This window comes from Vicia villosa, linkage group LG3 (assembly GCF_029867415.1).
Source record: "Vicia villosa cultivar HV-30 ecotype Madison, WI linkage group LG3, Vvil1.0, whole genome shotgun sequence".
In the NCBI taxonomy this organism is placed as follows: domain Eukaryota; kingdom Viridiplantae; phylum Streptophyta; class Magnoliopsida; order Fabales; family Fabaceae; genus Vicia; species Vicia villosa.
In genome coordinates this window covers 214,604,002-214,628,204 of record NC_081182.1, presented here as the reverse complement: position 1 = coordinate 214,628,204, position 24,203 = coordinate 214,604,002, and the positions used below count along the sequence as shown (strand labels likewise).

General features: G+C 31.4%; 5 protein-coding genes across 9 annotated transcripts; 2 read left to right on the top strand and 3 right to left on the bottom strand.

Annotated features, from left to right (window-relative positions):
• Positions 1-743: 743 nt before the first annotated feature.
• Positions 744-2,676, bottom strand: LOC131657354 (protein FAR1-RELATED SEQUENCE 5-like). Of its 4 annotated transcripts, none has more exons than XM_058926762.1 (4): positions 2,545-2,676; positions 2,345-2,403; positions 1,360-1,787; positions 744-1,265 (listed from the first exon to the last, which is right to left on the bottom strand). In XM_058926762.1, the coding sequence occupies exons 2-4, from the start codon at positions 2,400-2,402 to the stop codon at positions 1,065-1,067; spliced, it is 687 nt and encodes a 228-aa protein (XP_058782745.1). In that variant the 5' UTR covers position 2,403; positions 2,545-2,676; the 3' UTR covers positions 744-1,064. The 4 variants fall into 4 exon arrangements, with proteins under 4 accessions (XP_058782745.1, XP_058782748.1, XP_058782746.1 ...); XM_058926765.1 differs by having other exon boundaries at positions 1,360-1,765; positions 2,545-2,625; XM_058926763.1 differs by lacking the exon at positions 2,545-2,676 and having other exon boundaries at positions 2,280-2,403.
• A 3,051-nt stretch (positions 2,677-5,727) lies between these two features.
• Positions 5,728-9,414, top strand: LOC131593513 (uncharacterized). The gene is made up of 2 exons (XM_058866018.1): positions 5,728-6,437; positions 9,059-9,414. The coding sequence occupies exons 1-2, from the start codon at positions 5,826-5,828 to the stop codon at positions 9,188-9,190; spliced, it is 744 nt and encodes a 247-aa protein (XP_058722001.1). The 5' UTR covers positions 5,728-5,825; the 3' UTR covers positions 9,191-9,414.
• A 6,871-nt stretch (positions 9,415-16,285) lies between these two features.
• Positions 16,286-19,567, top strand: LOC131657353 (SUN domain-containing protein 4-like). 2 transcript variants are annotated; one of them, XM_058926760.1, is made up of 5 exons: positions 16,286-16,416; positions 16,811-17,005; positions 17,475-18,730; positions 18,838-18,923; positions 19,301-19,567. In XM_058926760.1, exons 2-5 carry the CDS (start codon positions 16,846-16,848, stop codon positions 19,527-19,529), a joined length of 1,731 nt encoding a protein of 576 aa, XP_058782743.1. In that variant the 5' UTR covers positions 16,286-16,416; positions 16,811-16,845; the 3' UTR covers positions 19,530-19,567. The 2 variants fall into 2 exon arrangements, with proteins under 2 accessions (XP_058782743.1, XP_058782744.1); XM_058926761.1 differs by lacking the exon at positions 16,286-16,416 and adding an exon at positions 16,521-16,687.
• Positions 19,568-20,017: 450 nt separating this feature from the next.
• On the bottom strand, positions 20,018-22,742 carry LOC131659912 (large ribosomal subunit protein eL18-like). Its single transcript, XM_058929026.1, has 4 exons — positions 22,701-22,742; positions 20,602-20,808; positions 20,335-20,520; positions 20,018-20,204 (listed from the first exon to the last, which is right to left on the bottom strand). The coding sequence occupies exons 1-4, from the start codon at positions 22,740-22,742 to the stop codon at positions 20,148-20,150; spliced, it is 492 nt and encodes a 163-aa protein (XP_058785009.1). The 3' UTR covers positions 20,018-20,147.
• A 294-nt stretch (positions 22,743-23,036) lies between these two features.
• LOC131657352 (large ribosomal subunit protein eL18-like) lies at positions 23,037-24,203 on the bottom strand. Its single transcript, XM_058926759.1, has 5 exons — positions 24,067-24,203; positions 23,907-23,975; positions 23,695-23,823; positions 23,321-23,506; positions 23,037-23,228 (listed from the first exon to the last, which is right to left on the bottom strand). Exons 1-5 carry the CDS (start codon positions 24,067-24,069, stop codon positions 23,169-23,171), a joined length of 447 nt encoding a protein of 148 aa, XP_058782742.1. The 5' UTR covers positions 24,070-24,203; the 3' UTR covers positions 23,037-23,168.

Genomic DNA, 24,203 nt, shown 5'->3' with positions numbered 1-24,203 from the left:
GTAAGAAAGTGTGAAAAAAATGTGAGAGAAATTTTAAATTTTAATTAAGATAGAGAAAGTGTGTAGTGATCAATTAAAATAAATTAAATATTATGTTGACTGTGACCCGTAAGTTAAATAAATATTTAATTTTATTAAAATCAAAAAATAGATTATAATTTTTGTGATAATAAGTAAATGGAGAAAAATTAAAATGAAAGTAAGAAAGTGTGGGAAAATGAAATGTGAAAGAAATTTGAAATAAGAGAGAGAAGATGTGTGTTGGGGAGAAAAAGTTGAATGCTAAATATTGCAATTGACATGTGGCAAAAGTCTTCATTTTCATTGGACAATAGAAAAGTGATAGAGTGAATTTGTTAATTACTATTTTGTCCAATTTGTAGTGTAATATTTTTTAATAGGAAGGGTAATTTTGTCAGTTTGGTCAATTTCTTAGTAATATGTAGATAGTAGAAGTTAAAATGTCTTGAGATTCCTAAGTTAAGGTTACTAAGTTTTTTATGTTGGTTTTGCTGTTAGTAGTTGGTTTATGTATAAATAAACAATTTATGTTGAACTTGTTTTAGTTGAAAAGCTTTGTTTTAGAATATACTATATTAAAGTTCACACCACGACGACCGCAATCAGTGTTACGTTACCGCGATGGAAATACAAAAGAAAAGGACTCGGCTTTTGACCATTCCATCACCATCATCTTCATAACAGACCCGGCCTCCCTATAGTCATCATTGGCCATTGGGTCATCATCAATAATTTCCTCAACTTTTATAGTAACAACTAACAAGAAAACTTTGGGAATAATTGAATTCTGCTAAGCTTCTAATGCCTTCAATTCCTTCCCAACAACAAAATTCTTACTATTATTGACTATTTCCAACAACAAAATCCATTCCCTATTTGACTCTCTTGCTAGAGGGAGAAGATAATTCTCAAACTATTTCCCGAAAATCCAATTTCTGCCTCATAATCTTGCTTGATGCTTGTTCAACTTTCATTTTCTAAACATTTGTTTCATCGTTGTTACGCGTCATGGTGGATTATGAACACTTACACATGATGCAGGGCTATGTCTGATGCAAAAGCTCTTCTCTGGATTCATATTCTTTAAGATTATCAAGTATCTGACGAATTCTTGTAGACAGCTTCTCATTGTGTTCTTCAACAAGTTTCATAAAAGAAGTTAATTGTTCTTGATATGTTACACACAACCGTTTTCTCATCCGAAGCTCTGTTGTTAGTTCCTGAATTTTCTTATCCTTCTCGTCCTAAAACAGAAACAACGCAGAAAGCAATCAAAGAAATGTTAGCAAAAAAAAAAAAGATGGAATACACAGTTAAAAAACAATTATGCGAACCTACCATTGTTTGGCGCACTTCGCGTGGAGAGACTACTAATGGATGATTATGATCTTTCACAAACTTTGTTATCACCCATTTTCCGGACTTATCAAACTTGATATGAATCATTGCCTTACAACCTTCTCTTGTGCTGGCCCTTGGTTTCCGAACTGGCCCGAGTTTCCCTCGTATGCTAACACAATGACCCTCCTTATTACACCCAAGCCTGCGGGCAAGAATCCTACCGTCTCTTTCTGAGCGTCGACAAGACATCACGCGCATGACAAATCCTACATGTCGGGCATATTCATCGTAGAATATTTTAGCAGCGTCTTCGGATATAAACTCCATGCCTTCATATGGTTCCTGTATAGAAAGGTCATGACAAGAGATGCCCAATTCTCTCCCGGAATAACTCTCTAGCAATCTACACCCATCATTTGGTTCCACTGTCACAAATCATTTATTAACCCATAAAAAATCTATAGTAATTAGAAAGCTTTAGATGATATTTCTCTCTATGGATAATTTACTAATGCCTTTTACACATGTTATAGAAAAGTATTGTGTTGATTTTGGGTATTTCCGTGTGTTTAGTATTCAGAACAGCATTATTACACTGTCTTGGGCTCATTATCTTTTTAGGCTTGCTAATGAGCCCAAGACACTGCAATAATGATGTTCTGAATACTAAACACAGAAATACCCAGAATCAACACAATACTTTTCTATAACATGAATATATGATACTCTTACGAGCATTGTTTGAGACTTCTATTAGCTAAAATGTTAGAACTAAGTTAGAGGTTATGAAGCACATACATCAGGAACAAGTCACTGACACGGCAGTACCGGTAATAATTTTAAAAAATAAATAAGTTGAACGTAATCACAAGTGTCGGTGTCCAGAGGTGTCAGTGCTACAGAGGTTTGAGGTGTACCATAAGAAAATACCAATATTTCAAGTCAACTGCAAGAAATTTCATAAGAATTTCTAGTTGCAAACCTTCATATGTTTCTCGATGTTCACACATAGCCAAACCAGCATCCCCGGAATCTGCCATCCTGCCATTTTGATATGAAAATGAAATTCAAAGGTTCACTTTTCTAGGAAAATGTACAAAGCACAATCAAAATTGAATATAAAGGTAATAAAAATGGCAATTAGAATTGCAGTGTTAAGAATTAGAGAGGAAAATAAGTTACAGAGTGAAGATGGAAGAATATTTGTTGATCCAAATAGAGTGAGGGCGGATCGAGGAGGAGGAGCCGCGAGAGACACGGAGAGTTTGGACCGCGCGGTGGATTAGGGTTGTAGGGTGGGGTTCTTGTTTATAATTTAAGTGGGGGTATTAGTATTATTGCCAAAAATGAATATTTAGAATAAATATATATTAATACAAACAATTCACATCATTAGATTTGTAAAATAATCAATTTATATATAATATACATGTTTAGTAGTAGAATTTTAATAATGGTGGTTGTGGCGAATGCATGTTTAAGTGGTAATTGTTGATCATTAATATTTTAGTAGTTTGTGGTGGTTAGAGTGGTGGTTGGTGGTGATGAATAGTGGTGGTTTATGGTTATTAGAGTGATGATTAAAGTGATAAACAATAGTGGTTAGTAGTGGTTAGATTGGTGGTCGAGTAGATGAAATGGGAATCGATGATGGTTATCATGATGATTGTGGGTGATCGACGAGGTGGTTGATTGTGGTCAGCTTGGTGATCGATGATGGATGGAATTGTGATCGAGGATGGTCTAAATGATGGCTGGTGGTGGTCAACATGGTGATTAACAGTGGTCATAGACTCATAGTGGTGATTGATGGTAGTCATATTAATATCATATGTGGATAAAGTGGTGATAGTTGATGGTCGTGGTGGTAGTCATACTGGTAGTCATACTGGTGGTTGTTGGTTGTTGTCGATGGTCAGAATATTAGTTTGAGCACTAGTATGAGTGGTGGTCAGTGGTAGTCAAAAGTGATCAGAGGTGACCATAGTGGCAATCAAATTAAATATCATAGGTGGATAAAGTAACGATTGAAGATAGTCGTAATAGTGGTTGATGGTTGTTAACAATTGTCGTATTGGTGGTCGCTGGTTGTTGGTATTTGGTAGTGGTCAGGATAATGGTTGGAGCAATGGTATGAATATGGTCAATGATAGTCGGCAATTGTTGAAGTCGATCTCATCGATGGTCAAAATAGTGGTTGGTGACCATTAGTGATAGTGTATTTGATTTAAAAATAAAAAATAAAAAATTCAAAAACCCATTTTCCAATTTTGAGTTTTAGTAGGAAAATATTTTGGAATTATGTAAAAAACATATCAACTTTATCTTTACCAAATATGTTTTGGTTTTCAAATTGATTTTCAAAATCAAAAAATCAAAGGCTTACAACTCCAATTTGAAACCATGTGTCTCTTTCTACTAACATTTTGAAAATCCCCCTCTCACACAAACTTCAAATTAAAAGCGCAAATTACTTATTGCATACAACAATACCACAATCTATGCAACCTATAAGGGTTTTAAAAATTTGCAAAATAACTCAAAAACTTAAAGAAACAATGAAGTTTAACATCAAACATGAATGAAACAATAAGCCAAAAGGTTGAAATAATTATTTTATTAAAAATAAAAGACATAGAGTAATAATTTATGTTTCTTCTTTTTTCTTTCCACAGTGGAACAAACATTGATTGGTAAGTGAGGATGTAATGCTTGTTGTATTGGTTTTGAACTTCTGATGTGATGGACGAAAAGATGACTTGTAAGGTTAACATTTCAACGCTTAAATCAGTATGAGATTGAAAATTTGTGTGTGAATGAGAAATAATTTGAATGCCTGAAAAATTGTGTGTTTTCCCTCTTAAATAGGACAAGAGGTTAGCAGTGAAAATTCGTGAATCATGGTTAATCGTCAAATTGATCTAGATGGCTAGCAAAGCTCTCGCATGTGAAATTATCTGCTCAAAGAGGGAAAAAAAGGACTACATGTATTGTTTTACATCCTTCTTACTATATTATTGGACCTTGTGGGCAGTCCATGATAGTTGTCTCCCAATCCCTTGTTTTGGCTTTGCAAAATTAGGGTTTGTAATACACATCATTGCCCGATCACTGGATTCGTGGATGTGGAGGCCATTCATAGGACACCATCACTCTTAGGAATAATTGCATTAAATTCCTTTCTCATGATAGGTAATTTTTCACTAGGAACGATCAACGCGTGTCCCTACGCTAGTTGGTGATAATGTTCCATCTTTTCCTTAGAATGATCAAGTGATTCAAACTATTTTTTGAGAGATCTCAAACAGTGGTGGTGCCTAGTGAATCGTACGATCCTTTGTGAATGAACAGGATACATATCAAAATCTGAGTGAAAATAAGATGGATGTCATTATAAAAGAGAACAAATGTGGTAAGATCATACATATAAGAAACCCATAATGAAAACATAAGAAGCACCATCAATAAGTTTAAAGAGAACAAAGTGGATAAAAATAGGATAACAAAAAAAAACAATATGAGCAAACTGTACTAAAAGGATATTAATCCAAGCTCTGATAATAGCAACATTGTGACCAACAATGATGACACGGAGGACATCACAAATCAGAGGATGAAAATCCAGATAAACACCAATATATATATATATATATATATATATATATATATATATATATATATATATATATATATATATATATATATATATATATATATATATATATATATATATATATATATATATATATATATATATATATATATATATATAGGATATGTTAACACCAGGTGTAAGACTTGCACCAAATCTCAACAGTTAAAAGTATTGATCAAATAGTTATATTGATGTCAATTAATAGTTGAATAGACACATCAGACTATATGACGCAAATTTAAATATAGAACATCCTAAATTTTATTTGATTTATTCACTTTTAACACATCTAATTTATAAAAATAATTTTTATCTATTTTATTAAAACAACTTAAATGACAATTATGAAAAATGTGATTTTGAATACATCCTCCATTTTATATTATAAGAAAATTTTACCTTTTCACATCCATTGAATAATTAATATATCTAATCTATATATAATCTAAAAGAATTAATTATTAAATAAATTTTTTAAAAAAAAATTGTTTATAATATAAGATTGAGAGAATACTTGATCGTAGTACTCATTTTATTCCCCTTCAAAACTTAAGTGCACCTGTTTTTATTTTCAACACCCCCACCAAAATTCTAATTATTACTACTAGTAATGTACAGCACGTTTAGTCAATGAAGTGTGTACATGTAATAAAGTGATTACTATTTCCAAGTGTCCCTATTTCAAGGGGCATCTTTACTTACACTTAAACAAGATATACTTAACCTTTCTTGTAGTCTACACTTATTACGGTTCCACTTCTAGTCATAATATCCAATTCTTCCTTCCCTCAATTTCACGTTCGCATCAATGGCTGAAAAACCCGAAGAAGAACTCGAAGTCACCGAATGGGAACTCATCAACAACGACGAACCACCAATTGTTTCCGCTACCCCCGAATTCTCCAGTCCCAATTCCTCATCCATTATCAGATCCGATCATTTCTCTCTCAATCAAAACCCTAATTCGGTTAATTCGGTTTCCAGTAGTTGCAGTTCGAACTCCGAAATCGATCGGAACTTCGACGATTCCTACGTCGCGAATCAGCTTTTCCCTAATCCAATTGCTCCGGAATCATCTTCCAATAATAATCGGTGGAATGATTCTGATTCCGATAATTCCGTTATTTCCGATGATTCCGATAGGTTTGTTGCAGATACAGTCGGTTTGAGCGGTGATTCTGAGGAGAAAGTGGAGGAGGAAGTGGAAGAGAAAGTGGTGAAAGGGGAGAATGAGAGATTGGTGTGGTGGAAGGTTCCTTTTGAGGTGTTGAAGCATTGGGTGAGTCCTCTTTTGATTCCGGTTCCGTTATCGGTTGCGGCTGCTGCTGCGTTTTTGGGGCTTTTGATATTGGGGAGGAGGCTTTATAAGATGAAGAGGAAGACTCAGACTTTGAAGCTCAACCTTGCTCTTGATGATAAGGTCGATCTTTTTGTTCTTATTTGCTTTTGATTTATAGTTGCTTGTAGTATTATGCTATGGTTCACAGACACCAGACACAATACTGACACGGATACATAGAGATTAATAATAATTTGAGAAAATGGAAGTGATTGAATGTAAACACAGACATGATAATTTGAGAAAATGAAAGTGATCGAAGGTAAACACACTCATAATAATTAGAGAAGATGGAAGTGATTGAATGTGAACACATAGTCCTAGCGGTTGAAAATTGAATACACCTTCAATTTGAAGTGTTGTGTTAGATGACGCGGATGTTTGTTTCTGCGGTGAAGAAAATTGTTTCTAAGTAAATTGATTTTGGCTAAAAGTGATTTAAAGATAAAGTGATATATGTTTGTATAAATTTTTGCAAAAGTAAGTTGAATAGTAAAGTTTAGTGGAAAAAAATCACGTTTAGACTCAAAAACTACAAATTCTAACTTCAAGCAGAATTAATTCTTGAAAGCATAATCAATTCTACTCTAGAACAGCCAAACATGTCATAACCAATTCTATACTTCCAGAATCTATTTTGAATGCTCCAAATGGGAAACCAATCACATGATATAAGCTTATATAGTTTTTCGATATTAATGGATGTTTGGGAGAGTGTATTTGGTTTTATCTCAATGTAGACTTGGAATATAAAACAGGTAAGCTATTTTTAGCTTATTTGGGTGGATAAGCTTCCTAGAAGCTTATTGGATGATTGCTTGATAAAGCTGTTTACTTAATTATGGTTAATTCATGATTAAGGTATAGATAAAAAAGTTAGAGAAAGGATATAATTTAGACTTTGAATATGGTTTGATGTGATTGATGGTTGTGATTTGATTAAAAAAGAATAGGAAGTAACTCTCATATACTAATAAAAGACTTATAATGAAAATTCCTATAACAAAAAAGTAACCCTTATGTCGTGGTTAGTACTTAGTAATATACAAATACATGATAGTATTGCATAAATGATAAAACACATCTTTTATAGTTGCATAACAAAACTAATTCAGTCACTGAAACAGAGAATGAAGTGTTGTTGCCTAATCAGAGAGGCTCAGTATATATGCTATTTGTTCATTCATGTTATGGTATACGAGGCCCAATCGGGGATTTACTCAGCAACTTCTCATGATAGTGATGATGCCTCGTTTCACGTGTTTTGTTTGGGAATGAATAACAGGATCTTGAGTTGGCACATGGAGACAATACTTTGACTGTCATAGTAGTTGATTGGAACTGCAACATGGACCGGTAATTCAGTAAGAAGAGACTGATTCTAAATTATTTCACCTGATGAATGCAAGACCCTCAAATAGAGTATCTTTCTTCAGGGTCCAGTGCTATTGGTCGAGGTTTAAAATCTTGCCATGTCGTCCGCGTTGTGGCACCGTCATAGCAGATTATGGTGGAAAACTCGCAATATGAACCTATATTTACCATCGTGGAGCCCAAAAACTGCCACGGATATTCGCTATGGCCGATAGTCGATAGCACTGCCAGTATTGTCGATGGCAGACGGTGATCCATGGCGGTGAGCCAAAATCCCGCCACACCCTCCGCCAAGCGCAAAGCGGCGCTGTCATAGTGGAGTATGGCGGGAAAAACCTGCAATATCGGCCAATATTTACCATTTGGATATTCAATAACACTGGCCTGATGCTCTATAGGCATCACAAAAGACATGTAAAGCAAGGTGAGTCCGCGGAGGGGCTTGCATTAAACTAGAATGCACTTTGACAATTTTCCAATGCTCATTTAGTGGCCATGCCCTAAATTGGCACGTCTTATTTTCACTATAAATTTCAGATTTGGTGACGGTTGCATATTGCAATACACCCACCTACAGTATTATAACAGAACTGAAGGTAAACCATACAGTTTCCTCCAAATTCAGCAAGCTTACACCCGCCAGGCATAGATGTTGAAATACCCCAAGATTATGCCCTTTATGCCTGTCTGAAGTAAATCTCTATAGAGCCATCAATCAGTATATAATTATTTTATAGTTTTTCATTGCTTAAAGTATTCTGGTTTTGGTTGACATTTGACTATACATAACTAACCGGAACTGCCTTTACACAAGTGTCTACTAGCGTCAAGGCGGGCACGGGATGTCCACTTTTTAGTACGCACATATGTGAAAATATAAACTATATTATTATTTTTGCTTAATAATTTTACTCTAAATTATTTATAAAATAGTAGAAGATAATGAAATGAACGAGATAGGTAAACTGTTATATAAGAGTTAGTGACAAAGGATAAGTTGAAGTTTAAAACAAAAACTGGAAGAGTTAGTGACAAAAGATAAGTTGAAGTTTAAAACAAAAACTGAAAAGGGTATAATTAGAAGGAAAAAACAGGCCCCACAAAAAATATGTTTTGCCTTGTTCTATCTTGTTATAATGTTTTTAGCAGAAATATGCACATAGAACACCATACACTTGTGATATTATCTGTATGTTTTGACCTTGATTTTATGGCCTGATGATTATTAGACTCGCAGGTTTTTTAGTGTCATTTTAATATGCTGCATTCATTGAGAATTTTTATAACATTGTTAAGTTTCTGAGGTACACTTATAACACTTTTAGCAGAAGGTAGCTCAGCTCATGGGTCGTGTAGCACGTCTCAACGAAGCATTTTCAGTTGTGAAACGTATTCCTGTGGTGCGACCATCTCTGCCAGCTCCTGCTATAACTCTGAGGCCTGTGATGAGTATGAGATGAAGAAAGAATTCGACAAATTACTTTGATTTGATGTAGTGTGAAATTGCAATAATGTTTGTAATATCATAAAAACCTTTTAGTATGAAACATGTATGTATGTATGTATGAATGTATTATGCACGTATGTATGTATGTATAAGTGTGTTGGGGTCGAATTTTTGAAGCTACTCAATGGCTTCTTGTATATGACATTATATCTTGTTGAATTCTATATCTTTCCTACATATTTGTTTTTGGGGTAATACTGCAATATTTTGAAGTGTAATTTTTTTAATTATGAATGTTAATTGGAAAATTTCCAAAAAAATAAGATATTGTAACACTAACTTGGTTTTATCAAGTTGTAACATAATAATAGTGGTTAAATCAACTTTATTTAGTTGTATTTTGTTTATATGTAAGTTAGATAAACTAGTTGTTGAAGGAATTATATTAGTTGTTGAACGAATTAGGGACTGAAGGAAGTATATGATATAGGTTTGAAAAATTTGTCCTCTATGATCACTTAAAATTGATTTTTTAATATTTATATAAAAACTGAATTCTGATATGCATAAATAGGAATAAAAACTTTATAGTACACCAAGTGAATTTTAATAATTATTCTTAGAGAAATGCTAATGCCCTTAGAGCATCATTATCGGCATTTTTGAACCGTTTCTTTACTATTACCTAGGCCTTTATGAGTTTCATGGATAAATTGATCTTCAAAGCATGTACACAAACTTGAAAAAGTATATGTAGTAATTAATTGTGAGATATAAAGTGAGTTTAATGGGACTCATTTTACAGATTTTGATGGATATTTAAAAAATGTAGATGATTGAAATGTATGAAATAATATTAAAAATTTAATAGGATTCATTTAAAGAACTAAAATGAGTTCTTTGGATGTGAATGCTCTTAGGGCACTTTTTAAGTGATTAAAGTAGTATGTTTTTTTAAAAATGCGTGTATTCAATACATTAAAAATGCATTGGAAATCGAAATATTGATTTTTATAAAGAATATTTTCTTTATTTAATATGCTTAAAGAGTGCTTTGAGGGCACTGGTTAGCAAGACCCTTATTCGTATAGTCTTTCGAAATAACTTACAACATTTCGAACGCTACATCATTATTTTTACTACACTTACTTTACGCAACATCATTATTTTGCTACACTTAATTTATTAGCGTGTTGATTATTAATTATTCAACATTTTGTCCATACATCATATGTCTTACATTTGCCATTAACATTTGCAATCTAACAAAAAATTTCCATCAACATGTGCAATACATTTGCGTCACATAACTCACTTAAAATCTGAATATCAGAACAACAATAAAGTAAGTGGATGCTGACTTGTTTTAGTGATAGTCCGATCTTAGAGATATATTCAAGAAACCATAACTAATAAGTATCAAATTAAGAACCAAGCTAAATATCAACTAAAAATAATTATATAAAATAAAATATAATCCATGAAATCGCACGTAAAATCATGGCTGAGTATTAGTTGGGGTTAAAATTCTCAAGAAACATCCTAGCATTAAGAAGAGGGTGATATCAAACTCTCAACGCACAAATGTAAATAGTCCAACATAGTAGCAACTTTAAAAGTACCATTCTTAAAATTGTAAAACATCAACTTCCATTCCGAACTCTTCTTAAACATTAGCATCACTTGATCATCTTCAAAAATATTTAATGTCCTTAGCAAGAGAGAAGACACGCTAGAAGGATCTAGCAAATTAGAAATATCGAACAATTTAGTCCAAGATTCTTTAATTCCATGTTCTCTCATGACCCAAACATCATGGTCAAAAATTATGAACAAACAATCCCTAAACTCATACAAGTTAAATTTCAAGTTATGATCATCTATCTCATCAGGCAGAAAAACTTTTTGATAAGACTCCTTATCCAAATCAATAGAAATAATAAAGGGTAGTTGACTGTTATTCCACTTGACAAACCAATTAATTGTGCCCCTTACATATAATCCTTGTTGATAACCAAAGACATAATCAAAAGGGATTTGAATGCTAGTCCAAGAATCGGTACTCAAACTATAAACCACTACTTTAGTTGTGTTTTTGATAGATATACAACATAAGTACTCTTAAAATAAGTATTTTTTTTAGCCATAAAAAATTGTCTCGAAATAATTGTCTCTTTACTTTTCTAATGTAATATTAACTAACTTTTACTAACTTTACTATTTATCTACACTCTTTTCAAGTCATAACAATATATAACAACCAATAGTAATTAAGGGTAATTTTGTAAAAATATTATTTTTATGGATTCAATCATTACTTTTCTTAATCTGTGTATAACAACCTTAAACGACATTTATTTTGAGACGGAGAGAGTATTTGTGTAAAAAAGTGGTGTAGGAATAGTTACGTTGTTATTTATACAATCTAGTTTAAGCAATCCAATAAAAGTACAACCGGTGGAAACATTTTAGATTTGAAATTGGAAGATCACTTATTTGAACCTATTTAACAAAAATTGTTTCAAAAGGAGTACTATACTGTTTTATTAGTTCCTAACAAGATCGACTCGAAGATCAATACTATTGAAAATTTAGTGTGGAAGTATTTTTATTCAAAATATAATTAGTTCAATATTTTTATCTTTTGAATTTCTTAAGTATAGATGTCATTCAAAAATATATAATTAGTTTTAATTAATTGGTCTTTGATTACACCCTTCTACTACGGTCCATACTTTATCATTTAAATTTCAGTTTTAGATATCATTCTTCCCCATAAAAATGCATCTTTTAAAATATGTGATTAAGTGCAAGTATGATTAGTTTTTCTTTATTAAAATTAGTAAAAAAAAAAAGAACTTTTTATATTTATAAAAGTACGTAAATTTATATAGGAGATAACCTACATGATACTTGACACGAGTCATCAAATTAATTAAGAGAAAATAAAAAGTTTCAATTCTTAGTATTGTTACGGTATATCATAAATAAAAGGAATTTAAGTTTATTTTAATCTTTTAACTTAAAAATTATACATATTAATCTTTTAATTTTTTAAAAATATATTACATTAATCTTTTTCATCTAATTAACAAATGTAAGTCGAATGTTAGAGTTATAAAAGCGGTCTTCTTGTTGTTTGAATCCATTTCGAGGTTAAAAGTGAATTTTCATAAGAGTATGTTGGTGGGAGTTAATATTTCTAATTTTTAATTAAAAGAGGCATCTTTAGTGTTAAATTGTAAGATGGGAAGTCTTCCATTTGTTTATTTGGGACTGTCCATTGGGGAAGATTCGCGGAAACATAGTTTTTGAAACCCGGGGGTGAAATCTATTAAAAATAGGTTATCTGAGTGGAAAAGGCAAAATTTGTCGTTAGGTGGTTGCTTGATTTTGATAAAGTTATTTCTGTCATTTATTCCAGTTTATTTCTTTTCCTTATTCAAGGCTCTCGCAGGTATCATTTCTACTCCTGAATTGTTTAATGCTTTCTTTTGGGGATCTAGGGAAGATAGGAGGAAATGACATTGATTGATTGGAATTCTATTTGTTTGACTAAGAAGAATGGAGGTCTGGGAGTGAGAAGGTTGAGGGAGTTTAATGTGGCTTTATTTGGGAAGTGGTGTTGGAGGATGTTGAGGGAGAGGGGAAGCCTTTGTTGTAGGGTGTTAGCTCAGCGTTATGGAGAGGAAGGAGGGCGGTTGAGGTATGAGAGTGGTGGAGGGTATGTGTGGTGGCAGAGAGTGAATAGGATTAGACTAGGAGTTGACATGGTCGATAGAGGGTGGTTGCTCAATAATATTGAGCGTGTTGTGGGTAATGGCATAGAGTCGTTGTTCTCGAAGGATCCTTGGTTAGAAGGAGGGACGTTGATGAATCGTTTTAGTATGCTTTTCGAGTTAGCTATGAATAAGAATGTGTCAGCCGCACATATGTATTCCTTAGGGTGGGGTGGATAGAGCCGCGTGGAGATGGCGTAAGAGGTTGTTTGCGTGGGAGGAAGAGATGGTGAGGGAATGCATTTTGCTTCTAAGTTATGTGGTTTTGCAGGTTAATGTGGCTGATTCGTGGGTGTGGAGACTTCATTATTCAAATTGTTATAATGAAAGAAGCGCATATCATTTTTTGACAAAGATCTTGGATGATCATTTGGTTCGTTACCATAAGCTTTGGTGGATGAAAGCGGTGTCTTTGAAGGTTAATCTCTTTGTTTAGTGGTTATTTCGTAAAAGACTTCCGACGAAAGACAATTTTATACAAAGACATATTATTAGCGTAATGGAGCAAAGTTGTTCATCTTTATGTGGCTTAAACGAGTCTCGAGATCATATGTTTTTTCGGTGTGAATTTTATAGTAATCTTTGGTTGTTTTTGTCTAGGTAGTTGGGGATTTAGTCGATTTTTCAAGGAAATTGTAAGGATCATTATGACCAATTTGTGTCGTTTGATGGTTGGAGAAAAAATGCATCCAGGTGTTACATATTATTTAGGTAGCAACTATTTGGTTCATTTGGAAAACGAGATACCAATGCGTTTTTCCAGAATAAGAGTCTATCTTAGATGATTATGTGTGATAAGGTTAAAATCCATGCCTTCTGGTGGTTAAAGACTCACAAGTCTTTTTTTAGAGTTGAGTATCAGGGTTGGAGGATTAATCCGCTTTAGTGCATCCTAGGCACTGGTGGCTAGGATAGATTTTCGGTTGTCGTTACCTGAAGTGAGTGGTTGTATTTTTGGGCAGCTCTTCTAATACATCTTGTGCTTGAAAGATTGTTTTGTCGTTAATATATTTTAGTTTTTTTAAATAAAAAACAAATGTAACACGTAAAATAATACATCTTAAAGAGTTAAAATATTAATATTAATATATATATATATATATATATATATATATATATATATATATATATATATATATATTTAAATTAAAAGAATAAGATGAACAATGAAATTAATATAAAAAAGAAATTAAGCCTAATCTAGAAAAAAGTTAAATATATTCATTATTTATTCATTACTTATTGATTGTCTGGTAGCTAGAGGTGGGAATACACAGGCCGGGCCAGTTTATGCACCGGTTAAAAATTGGCAGGTTGGGTGGAATTTTGGACCCGCCGCCCACCAAAGCTCGCTCCGTCAAAATCTGCCGCCGGTCAAAGATCGCTCAGCCAAAGCCCGCTGTCCGCCAAAATATCCATCGCCTATTTGTTCAGCCCATCTCGTCTTAAGTCCGCTCTTTTTTAATTAAATCAAATAATTTTAATTCTTAATGATTTTATTTTATACATTTATTTATAAATATATGTAATATTTTCTTAAATAAATTTTGTTAAAAAGTGTCTTTTATAAAAAGATTTAGTATTTTAATCACTTAAAGAGTACTCTAACGATACTAGTTAGTATTTCCTCTTTTTTTAAATAAAAGTTGAATTTGATTATTTATGGCCCGTTTGTTTTGTTTTTTATTTAAATGATTTTTATAGTGTTGCATAATTTTGTGTAAAAAAAAAGTACTAAAAAAACTTTTTATAAAAATTTCAAATAAAAAATTGCGTGAATAGTTATTCTTAAAATATTGTTTTAGGTATTTTATCTTTTTATCAAAATTTTTTTTGGATATCAAAATTTCAAAATCACTTAATTTTGAAACTATTTCAAATAGATTTTTTATAAAAAAAATCATTTTTGAAATACCTCTTTTTGAAAAAATTGTGATTTTATTATGTTTTGCTTTTTAATAAAGTTTATTTAAGTTATAGGATGTAAAAAATAATGTTTCAATTTAAAAAAAACAATTAAAAAAACTTATAATATTTTAAAAAACGGTTTTGCAAAATCTATTTTTTTAAAGTTGAAACAAACAGGCATTGATTTGTTTAAATTATTAAAATTTATTTAATCATGCTTATATTTTTAAGTACATTTTTATGTTTTATTAAATTTGAATATAAAAAAGATATTTAATATAAGTCTAACTTACTACTATTTTAAAAAATATTTATATTAGCTAATCAATTGATTAAAAAACATATTTATCCTCTTCAAAAGGAATATTGCTTTTACCATTTTGTTTTTTTGTTACAAAATCAAACAAAGTCTTTTTTTTTAAGTATATTTTTATTTTTTATTAAATTTAAAATATAAAAATTATTTAATAAAAGTCTAAATAACTTTTAACAAAGGTAATTTTATAATTTAAATATAATATATTTCTTATCATGTCATTACTAAATATATATAAAACATATAAAACAATAAAATAATATTGTGATGTTTCTACTCATTATTAATATATTCTTTCTGCCCTAAAAAAGTATTTATCAAATAAATCCAATTTAATATATAAATTAATTATAAAAATACAATTGAAATAGAAATTGTAACTTACTACTATTTACAAAAAAAAATATATTAATTAAAAAACATATTTATCCTGTTCAAAATAGTATGTGTAGAGGGAATTATACATTTGTCATAATTTAATTAGAAAATAGTATAAACCACACATAAGAAATTGTATATAAATTTTCTTCTATTATTTTTACCATTTTTGTGAAAAAATCATACAAAGTTTTATTTTTAAGTATATTTTTTAATTTTTTTATTAAATTTAAAATATAAAAATTATTTAATAAAAGTCTAACTAATTTTTAACAAAGATAATTTTATAATTTAAATATAATATATTTCTTATCATGTCATTATTAAATGTATATAAAACATAAAAAAATAAAAAAAATAATAATTTCATGTTTCTCCTCATTATTAATATATTCTTTTTGCCCTAAAAAAGTATTTATCAAATAAATCCACTTTAATATATTAACTAATCCTAAAAATATAATTGAAATAGAAAATTCTAACTTACTACTATTTAAAAAAAATATTTATATTATCCAATTAATTAATTAAAAAACATATTTATCCTATTCAAAAGAAATATTATTTTGACCATTTTGTTTTTTGGTTACAAAATCAAATAAAGTTTTTTTTACCATTAAATATACTTTAAAATTGAATAAATATATTACTTTCAGCAACAGTAACGTTTTCCGTTGTCATATATAAAAAAAGACAAGAAGAAGATAAAAAAAAAAACATTTTTTGAATTTAAAACAAGAACAAAAAACAGACAGTGTTGAAGACAACCTGGATTACTGTTTTTCTTTGCTTATCTCACTCATCTCAATGATTCTCAATTAAAGTTCATCACTTTTCTTCATCTTCAATCCCAAAAAGGTCACAATTCAATGTTTCTTTCAACTCTACATCTGAATTTCTTATGTTTCTGTTGAATTCAATGTTTTTTGATGACCCTTTATTGCATGCTTATTGTTTTTTTGGAAAAGTTGAAATTTTGATTCAAATTGAATTTTGGGTCATTTTGATTTTTTAGGATTTTTTTTTTTTTGCTGATTGAATTGGATTGGATTGAATTGAATTGGGAAATTGGGTTGAAGTTTTGCTGTCATCATCTTTCTGGTGACATTTGCTTCATTTTGCTATAAAGGTTATTCTTTTGCTTTACTATTAAGATTTGTGATTTTTTTTGTGACTTGAAGATTGCTTTAGAATTGAAAAATTTAAGCACTTTTACATGTAATTGAAAAATTTAAGCACTTTTTTTTTGCAGGGAAGTTGAAGTGAATTGGATTGGATTGATGAACAATGCAGAGATCGCGTAAAGCTCTTTTACAAAGAAGAGCTATAGAGAAAGCTGCAAGTGGAAGAAACTGTGTTTATAAAGTTTCTTTGTCTTTGGTTTTTGTTTTGTGGGGACTTGTTTTGCTCTTCAGCTTATGGATCAGTTCCGGCAATGGATATCGAGGTAGCTTTTATTTCCCGATCGCCTTTTTTTCGGTGCTTTTTTTGCTATAGACAAATGTTAGTATATTTTCTCGTTCGCCGGAGTTTGAACTTAGTCTGATCCTTTAAGTTTTCGAGACACGGATACATGACCTTGTTTTGTGATTGAATTGCGCGAGTTTTTGCGTTAATAGGCCAATGTGATAGTTTTCTAGATTCGATCTTTTAAAGTTGATTTCTTGTCATAGGAAAATGTTAGTAGTTTATTTGTTAGGGGACGGAGGATTTGTTAGCCGCATAGGGTTCGAGAACCGTGATCTTGGTGGACTCGCGATGAAATTTCTGGTTTGACATCGGTGATCCATATGTTACACAATCATATCTCATCATTATAATTTATATCACTTTGTTTAAATTAGTTCCTATAATATCTCCCTAATTACCTTCGTCGCGCGACGTGATTGAATGCATGTGTAATTCTTTATATGCAGATGTTTCTAGAGAAGTTCGAGTCAAAGAAAATGAGCACAGGAAGCATAAAAACTCCGAATCCGATGATGAATATTTGACTAAAGGGATTGATTCTTACACTCCTTCTAATACTTTATGCTCTGAAGAAGCTAAAACTGATGATTTTATCGGTGAGTCGCTTTTCGACAAAGAAAACATGGACGATTTTGAGCACAGCGGTAAAGAAAAGTACGTTTTGTCGATCAGAAAGGAACATGAAGTTGAAAGATCTGAATCTTCTGTTAAGAAGATTGATCGGTTGTCTGCAGCTGTGCCGCTCGGTCTCGATGAGTTCAAGAGCAGGGCGGTTAGTTCTAAAATTAATTGGAGTACTAGTCCATCCGGAAGTGTAATACATCGAGTAGAGCCGGGTGGCGATGAATACAATTACGCTTCTTCGTCGAAAGGTGCAAAAGTTTTAGCTTCTAACAAAGATGCTAAAGGAGCTTCGAATATCTTAACAAGAGACAAAGACAAATATCTTCGGAATCCGTGTTCTACGGAAGAGAAATTCGTTGTTATAGAACTTGCCGAAGAAACTTTGGTGGATACGATAGAAATTGCTAACTTTGAGCATTATTCTTCTAACTTGAAAGATTTTGAATTGCATGGTAGTTTGGTTTACCCGACCGATGTTTGGATATTTCTCGGAAATTTCACTGCCTCGAATGTGAAACAGGCGCAACGGTTTGTTCTTCAGGAACCAAAATGGGTTCGATATCTAAAATTGAATCTTCAAAGTCATTACGGATTCGAATTTTATTGCACATTGAGCATAGTTGAAGTTTACGGAGTTGACGCCGTTGAGAAAATGCTTGAGGATTTGATATATGCTCAAGAAAACGGTGAAAAGAAGGTAGCAATATCACCGTCCGATCGTAACTCGTTCGAGCACGATGATAATAATGACGATATTTGGAAAATCGGTTCTGATACTACTACTGCAGAAACCTCTTCTGCGAACGATGAAACTGTAAATAGAAATACTCTCGATCCGATCGAGGAAACCCGTCAACAAGTTGGCAGGATGCCAGGGGATACTGTCCTAAAGATTCTAATGCAGAAAGTACGTTATCTCGACGTAAATTTGTCGGTTTTGGAGCAATATTTAGAGGACTTAAATTCTAGATACGTTAAAATTTTGAAAGAGTATGGCAAAGAGGTAAGCGAAACCGATATAGTTCTGCAGATGATCAAAGAGGACATCAGGAGGTTCCTTGCCAGACAAGAAACTATAGTATGTTAAATTTCTTCCTTCATTATTATTTTTACATATAAATTATGAAACTTCACAATGATTTTTCTTTGTATATTCATTTTAGTAATAATTTTTTTTCTTTGCAGATGAAAGATGTTAGAGATCTTGATTCTTGGAAGTTCCATTTTTCTGAGAAATTGAATCATATACTTAGAGACAATGCGGTTTTGAGGTGAGTTTACGATATTTAGTAGTCGGCCTTGATTTGGTGCGCCTCTAGGGCTAATCTGGCGAGTTAGGTTTCTTTAAAGATAAAATCGAGTTCTAAAACTTCCTTCATAACACTTCAGCGTCTCAACTCATACCACCTGACTATATTTTCGAGAAAATTTTCAAAATATTTAAATCATAATATGATTTTTATCTTTCAAAATTTCATAATACGTCAGCGTCTCAATTCATACCATCTGACTATATTTTCTGAGAAATGTTTTGAAATAATTAAATTATAAAATGATTTTTATCATTTAAAATTAAGTATTTGAGATAGTTGGATTATGATGATTTTTATTATATAATTAATTAATTTTTTTTATTTAAATATTGCAGGAATGAGGTTGAAAAGGTGATAGAAAATCAAGTAAATTTGGAAAACAAAGGTGTATTAGTGTTTTGTGTATGTGTTATTTTTTCATTATTTGCAATATTAAAGCTATCTCTGGATATGGTTATGAGCATATGTGGAGCAATTAAATCAAGGAAATTTTGCAAATGTAGTTCTTCTTGGTTTATCCTATTATTGAGTTGTAACATTATTATTTTTATATTAACTTCATAATAATCCGTTTTAAATTAATTTAAGATGTTATTATCTTCAAGGGTATAATTGTGTTGGTTACATTTTATGATCCCAAAACATTTTTTAAAAAGTTTAGTTGGTGTTTTTTTTGGGAATTGTATTGAAATAATGAAATGTTTTTTATTTAGCTCTGGTTTTCTAGCCTTCAATTTATTGTTAATTATTTTCATTCAAAACAAAACAAAATATAATGAAATAGATGTGTCCTTCATTCAAATTCAAAATCCATGTGTCAAAACTATACGAATTAAAATCCATAATATATAGTTTTTTTTTTAGAATTTCTTAATGCAGGTGAAAAACACCTTTTGAAAACTCTAAATTATCTTTTGGAGATGATCTCTGAACAAATCACAAAAAATTTTAAAAAAATTAATTTGGATATGCATATCCAAAAATAATGAGAAATATTTCGGATAAGCATATCTAAAAACATGACTGAACAGAATGATTGACAGATATATAAATATTATTAAAATTGACTCGCATTGTCATTAGGAAAACAAATAATAATTATTAAAATCAAAATTGACTCGCATTGTCATTAAAAAAACAAATAATAATTATTAAAATCACACTGTCATTCTCCTATATATACTAGTCCTCAGAGGAGAGGTCCGGCCACCAAGATGTTGTTGACTCCATCACAAGGCCCTGAATTAAACAAAAGATTAAAAAGAAATATATTAGTTACTCAATAAATCTAAAAACAGAATATTTGCTTATAATTCAGGCCGAACGAAATACCAGTTACTATTGAAATAATCGAAGAGATTAACATTACCGAGTTATGTCCAGAGATATCAGCAAAGGGGTGTTGGTCAAATATAAGGCATTCACCACCTGCACTTTCAATCCGGGCACGCGCTGTTGCTGTAAAAGATATTGCTGCAACTTTAATGGCTGGGACATCATGTACGATAGAATCAAGATCAGTTACAACACCTGCAACAACACCAATTTTGCCCTCCTAAAAGAAAATAACAACATAAAAAGAGTTAATGAAACTACAATTAAAACAACTTTTAGGTGAGTATACAGAGCAACAAACCTTGTCCTTCAAGGCATCAATCAACCGTGTCAAAGAAATTGTTGAAAGTTGGTTGTCTTTACTAATGATCAATTGATCGAGTACAGCACGATTGAACTTGCTTTCTCTCCTAAGCTTTCTTACTAGAAGGCGATATACCTTGATTAAAAGCTTCAGATAGATATCATCGGATTCATTGTTGCCGTCGGCTTTGAGATTTATTGTACCCTATGTATCAAATTCAAATAAAAATCATGTACACCAGATACATTCATTACTCAATAAAAATATTAAATTGATTAAAGACGTATGAAGCATACCATTGCAGAAAGGGATTCTGGAGGAATTTTGAGCTACTTTGGCTAGGACTCTTGGTATTTTATAGGTGTGATTAATATTTTTTTTTAATTAAAATATTACAAATATATTTAAATATTTTTTAAAGAATAAACCTAAGAAGAAATTATATATGTATCAGAAAATTATATATTTGTTATATTTTTATTGAAAAAAAAAAAGTATAAATCACACCTAAAAAGATTGTATCTAAATTGTTTCTTTCATATTATCTAAAATACCTTTAATAAAAAAAAAAATTCAAGTATGGTTTATAGCTCCTTGGGTTTTTTGAAAAATTCAATTAAACTGGTAAATTTTTTAAAAATCCAATTGTATATTTGGATAAATCCGTTAAAAACTTATAGATTTTTTTCTATAAAAACTCGTAAAATTTTTGAAAAATCCGATAAAAATTATACAATTTTTTAAAATCTTGATTAAAATAACTCATAGTTTTTTTAAAAATTCGATTAAAGTTCATAAAATTTTGAAAACTTGGATAAAAACTTATAGATTTTTTAAAAAGTTCAATAAAAACTTTATTTCCTGCACTTATAATAACTCACAAAAGTTCATTGCATCACAACGCCGCAATATATCACAACAATGAATCAACGACAACAATTCATCAATAATAAATCCACACCATCAGTCTACGCAAACATCGCAAATACGTCATAAGAAACAACGGTTAGCAGGTCATTCTGGAAACACTCCTAATATTATTCTACTCGTCACATGTTTCTGTCTGCTATCTATTTTATTTCTTGGTCTGCTACTATTATATCATTGGAAGCAATTCTACTAATTTAAAAGGACACTGCTAACAATTATGCAAAGACTACAAAGCCTGTTAAGAATATTACTCTGTTGTTTTTAATTGTTACTATTTATACCTGCTAAATTAAGTTACATTACTACTGCTATTTCATGTTATACTAATACTTACCACTGAAATTGATTCATACTAATATATATCTGTTACATTATGCTAATTAATTCATTTGCCTGTTCATTCTAATTTCATTCACCTATACTGAATTTATTTAAGTGTCACTAAGATTATGTTAAAAGCAAGAAAAAGGTACCTAGTTGGAAGGAGTACTACATATAACATGAGCCCCCGTCCCTTTATCAAGATCCACGGCTCAGGGCACTCACCCAAAGACATAAGGGCGCCCGCCCCTAACCCCAGGCCGCCCGCCCCTCCAAGTTTGTGGGACCCTTGTTCCATTCCACTAATTGGGATTTATAAATATAAATATAAGAATGAATCATGATTCATGATGATGCCAATTTTTTGTGTATTCTAAATTATATGAATTTATAGTTTTTTATGTTATTAGACTATTGCGTAAGGTATTTTATTTTTAAAAAAATATAATTATTAGACTATTGCGTAAGATATTTTATTTATAAAGAAATTATAATTATAAATTTAACGTAATGAACATTTTTTATTTATTTTTTTTATTTTATATAAACTATCGAGTTAAAATTCATACGATCTAACCAGTGACCCACTAGTCCGACCAATAATCCAGTGAGTTTACCAGGTCGATAATCGGTCCGGGTTTTAAAACATTACTTCGACCAAATCACAATCATCAACTTGAAGATGTCAGTGAGTGAGTAAAAACAGAAGTGTAACTTTGGACTGGAAGAGTGTAGAAGACTAATTGCAAGTTTAGACAAGAATGAACCCACCATCATCAAACTTGGAATTCCACATTGGATCAGATACAATGGAGGGAGAGATGAAGTGAATCGTATTTCTTAACCTTGCTTCTCGAAGCTTCAAATTCAACCTCTTTCACCAGCATCTAAACAGAAAATTCTTGACAAGTTCAATATGTTCTGCCTATGATTCTTAGCTTCACCACCAATCAACCACAAAACCATCATGTGCCTTTAGTTTTCCTCTAATGCAAATTCTTTTGCCAAATCAGATTTTCAAATGGCAAAGACTCCCTCTTGTTCTTCAATGAATATGGCAAAGACTCACTCTTGTTCTAAGAAACTCTAATTTGAATTTATAATTTGAATTATGTTTTTTCCTTATACGTTAATCTATTAGTCTATAGGGAGACTTGCACTAAAAAATCTCATATTTGCACTAAAAAAATAGATGCTTAATCATTAAACTCATAAATTAAACCAATAAAAACTTATTTAAATTCCAAAGAAAACCATTGTCATTAGGAAAACAAATAATAATTATTAAAATCACACTGTCTTTCTCCTGTATACTAGTCCTCCTCAGAGGAGAGGTCCGGCCACCAAGATGTTGTTGACTCCGTTACAAGCACCTGAATTAAACAAAATATTAAAAAGAAATATTAAAAAGAAATGTTTTATCAGCACAACAATAAAGGTAATGAAATCGAACACATAACATTACCGAGTTATGTCCAAATATATCCCCAGAGTAGAGTTGTTCAAATATAATGCATTCACCACCTGCACTTTCAATCCGGGTACGTGCCATGTTTGTGAAAGATATTGCTGCAACTTTAATGGCTGGGACATCATATACTGTAGAATCAAGATCAGTTACAACACCTACAACAACACCAATTTTGCCCTCCTAAAAGAAAATAACAACATATAAAGAGTTAATGAAACTACAAACAAAACAACTTTTACGTGTAAACTAAGGAGTAGGGACGGAGCTACAGCCCAGCAATTCAGGACATATACTCCCCGATTAAGGGAGGACAAAATTTTCAAAATTTCTGACTCCGCCACTGCTAAGCATCATACAAAGCAACAAACCTTGTCCTTCAAGGCATCGATCAACCGTGTCAAAGAAATTGTTGAAAGTTGGTTGTCTTTACTAATGATCAATTGCTGGAGTATAGCCTCATTTAACTTGCTATCAACCTTCCTTAGAATGCGATATAGCTGTGTAATACATAAAAATACACATACTTATACAATTTTAAAAATCAAAACAAGTAATTGAGAACAGTTCAGCTTAAAAATACCTTGATTAAGAGCTCCAGGTAGATATCATCGGATTCACTGTTGCCGTCGGCTTTGAGATTTATTGCAACCTGTGTATCAAATTCAAATGAAAATTCAGTCAGATTTACCACCCACCGGTGTATCAAATTAACTAAAAACGGGGAGACAAAGAAAAGAGACCATTGCAGAAAGGGATTCTGGAGGAATTATGAGCTACTTCTGCTGGGAGTCTTGGTATTTAAAGGCATAACATAGTCTAGGATTCTGTGGTTTTGTTTTCCGGCTCAATCAATTAAAAGCCCAACCCCCAATATCTC

Excerpts from the sequence above, each read along its gene's own strand:
- LOC131657354 (XM_058926762.1), bottom strand. The coding sequence starts at position 2,402 with ATGGCAGATTCCGGGGATGCTGGTTTGGCTATGTGTGAACATCGAGAA. Across the intron at positions 1,788-2,344 it reads ACATCGAGAAACATATGAAG|TGGAACCAAATGATGGGTGT; the intron begins GTTTGCAACTAG and ends GATTTGTGACAG. Across the intron at positions 1,266-1,359 it reads GCGAAGTGCGCCAAACAATG|GACGAGAAGGATAAGAAAAT; the intron begins GTAGGTTCGCAT and ends TTTCTGTTTTAG.
- LOC131593513 (XM_058866018.1), top strand. The coding sequence starts at position 5,826 with ATGGCTGAAAAACCCGAAGAAGAACTCGAAGTCACCGAATGGGAACTC. Across the intron at positions 6,438-9,058 it reads ACCTTGCTCTTGATGATAAG|AAGGTAGCTCAGCTCATGGG; the intron begins GTCGATCTTTTT and ends CACTTTTAGCAG.
- LOC131657353 (XM_058926760.1), top strand. The coding sequence starts at position 16,846 with ATGCAGAGATCGCGTAAAGCTCTTTTACAAAGAAGAGCTATAGAGAAA. Across the intron at positions 17,006-17,474 it reads TTCCGGCAATGGATATCGAG|ATGTTTCTAGAGAAGTTCGA; the intron begins GTAGCTTTTATT and ends CTTTATATGCAG. Across the intron at positions 18,924-19,300 it reads AGAGACAATGCGGTTTTGAG|GAATGAGGTTGAAAAGGTGA; the intron begins GTGAGTTTACGA and ends TAAATATTGCAG.
- LOC131659912 (XM_058929026.1), bottom strand. The coding sequence starts at position 22,742 with ATGCTGGTGAAAGAGGTTGAATTTGAAGCTTCGAGAAGCAAG. Across the intron at positions 20,809-22,700 it reads TTGAAGCTTCGAGAAGCAAG|GGTACAATAAATCTCAAAGC; the intron begins GTTAAGAAATAC and ends TTTGATACATAG. Across the intron at positions 20,205-20,334 it reads ATATCTCTGGACATAACTCG|GGCCTTGTGATGGAGTCAAC; the intron begins GTAATGTTAATC and ends TGTTTAATTCAG.
- LOC131657352 (XM_058926759.1), bottom strand. Across the intron at positions 23,824-23,906 it reads ACCTGGAGCTCTTAATCAAG|CTATATCGCATTCTAAGGAA; the intron begins GTATTTTTAAGC and ends TGTATTACACAG. Across the intron at positions 23,507-23,694 it reads TCGATGCCTTGAAGGACAAG|GAGGGCAAAATTGGTGTTGT; the intron begins GTTTGTTGCTTT and ends ATTTTCTTTTAG.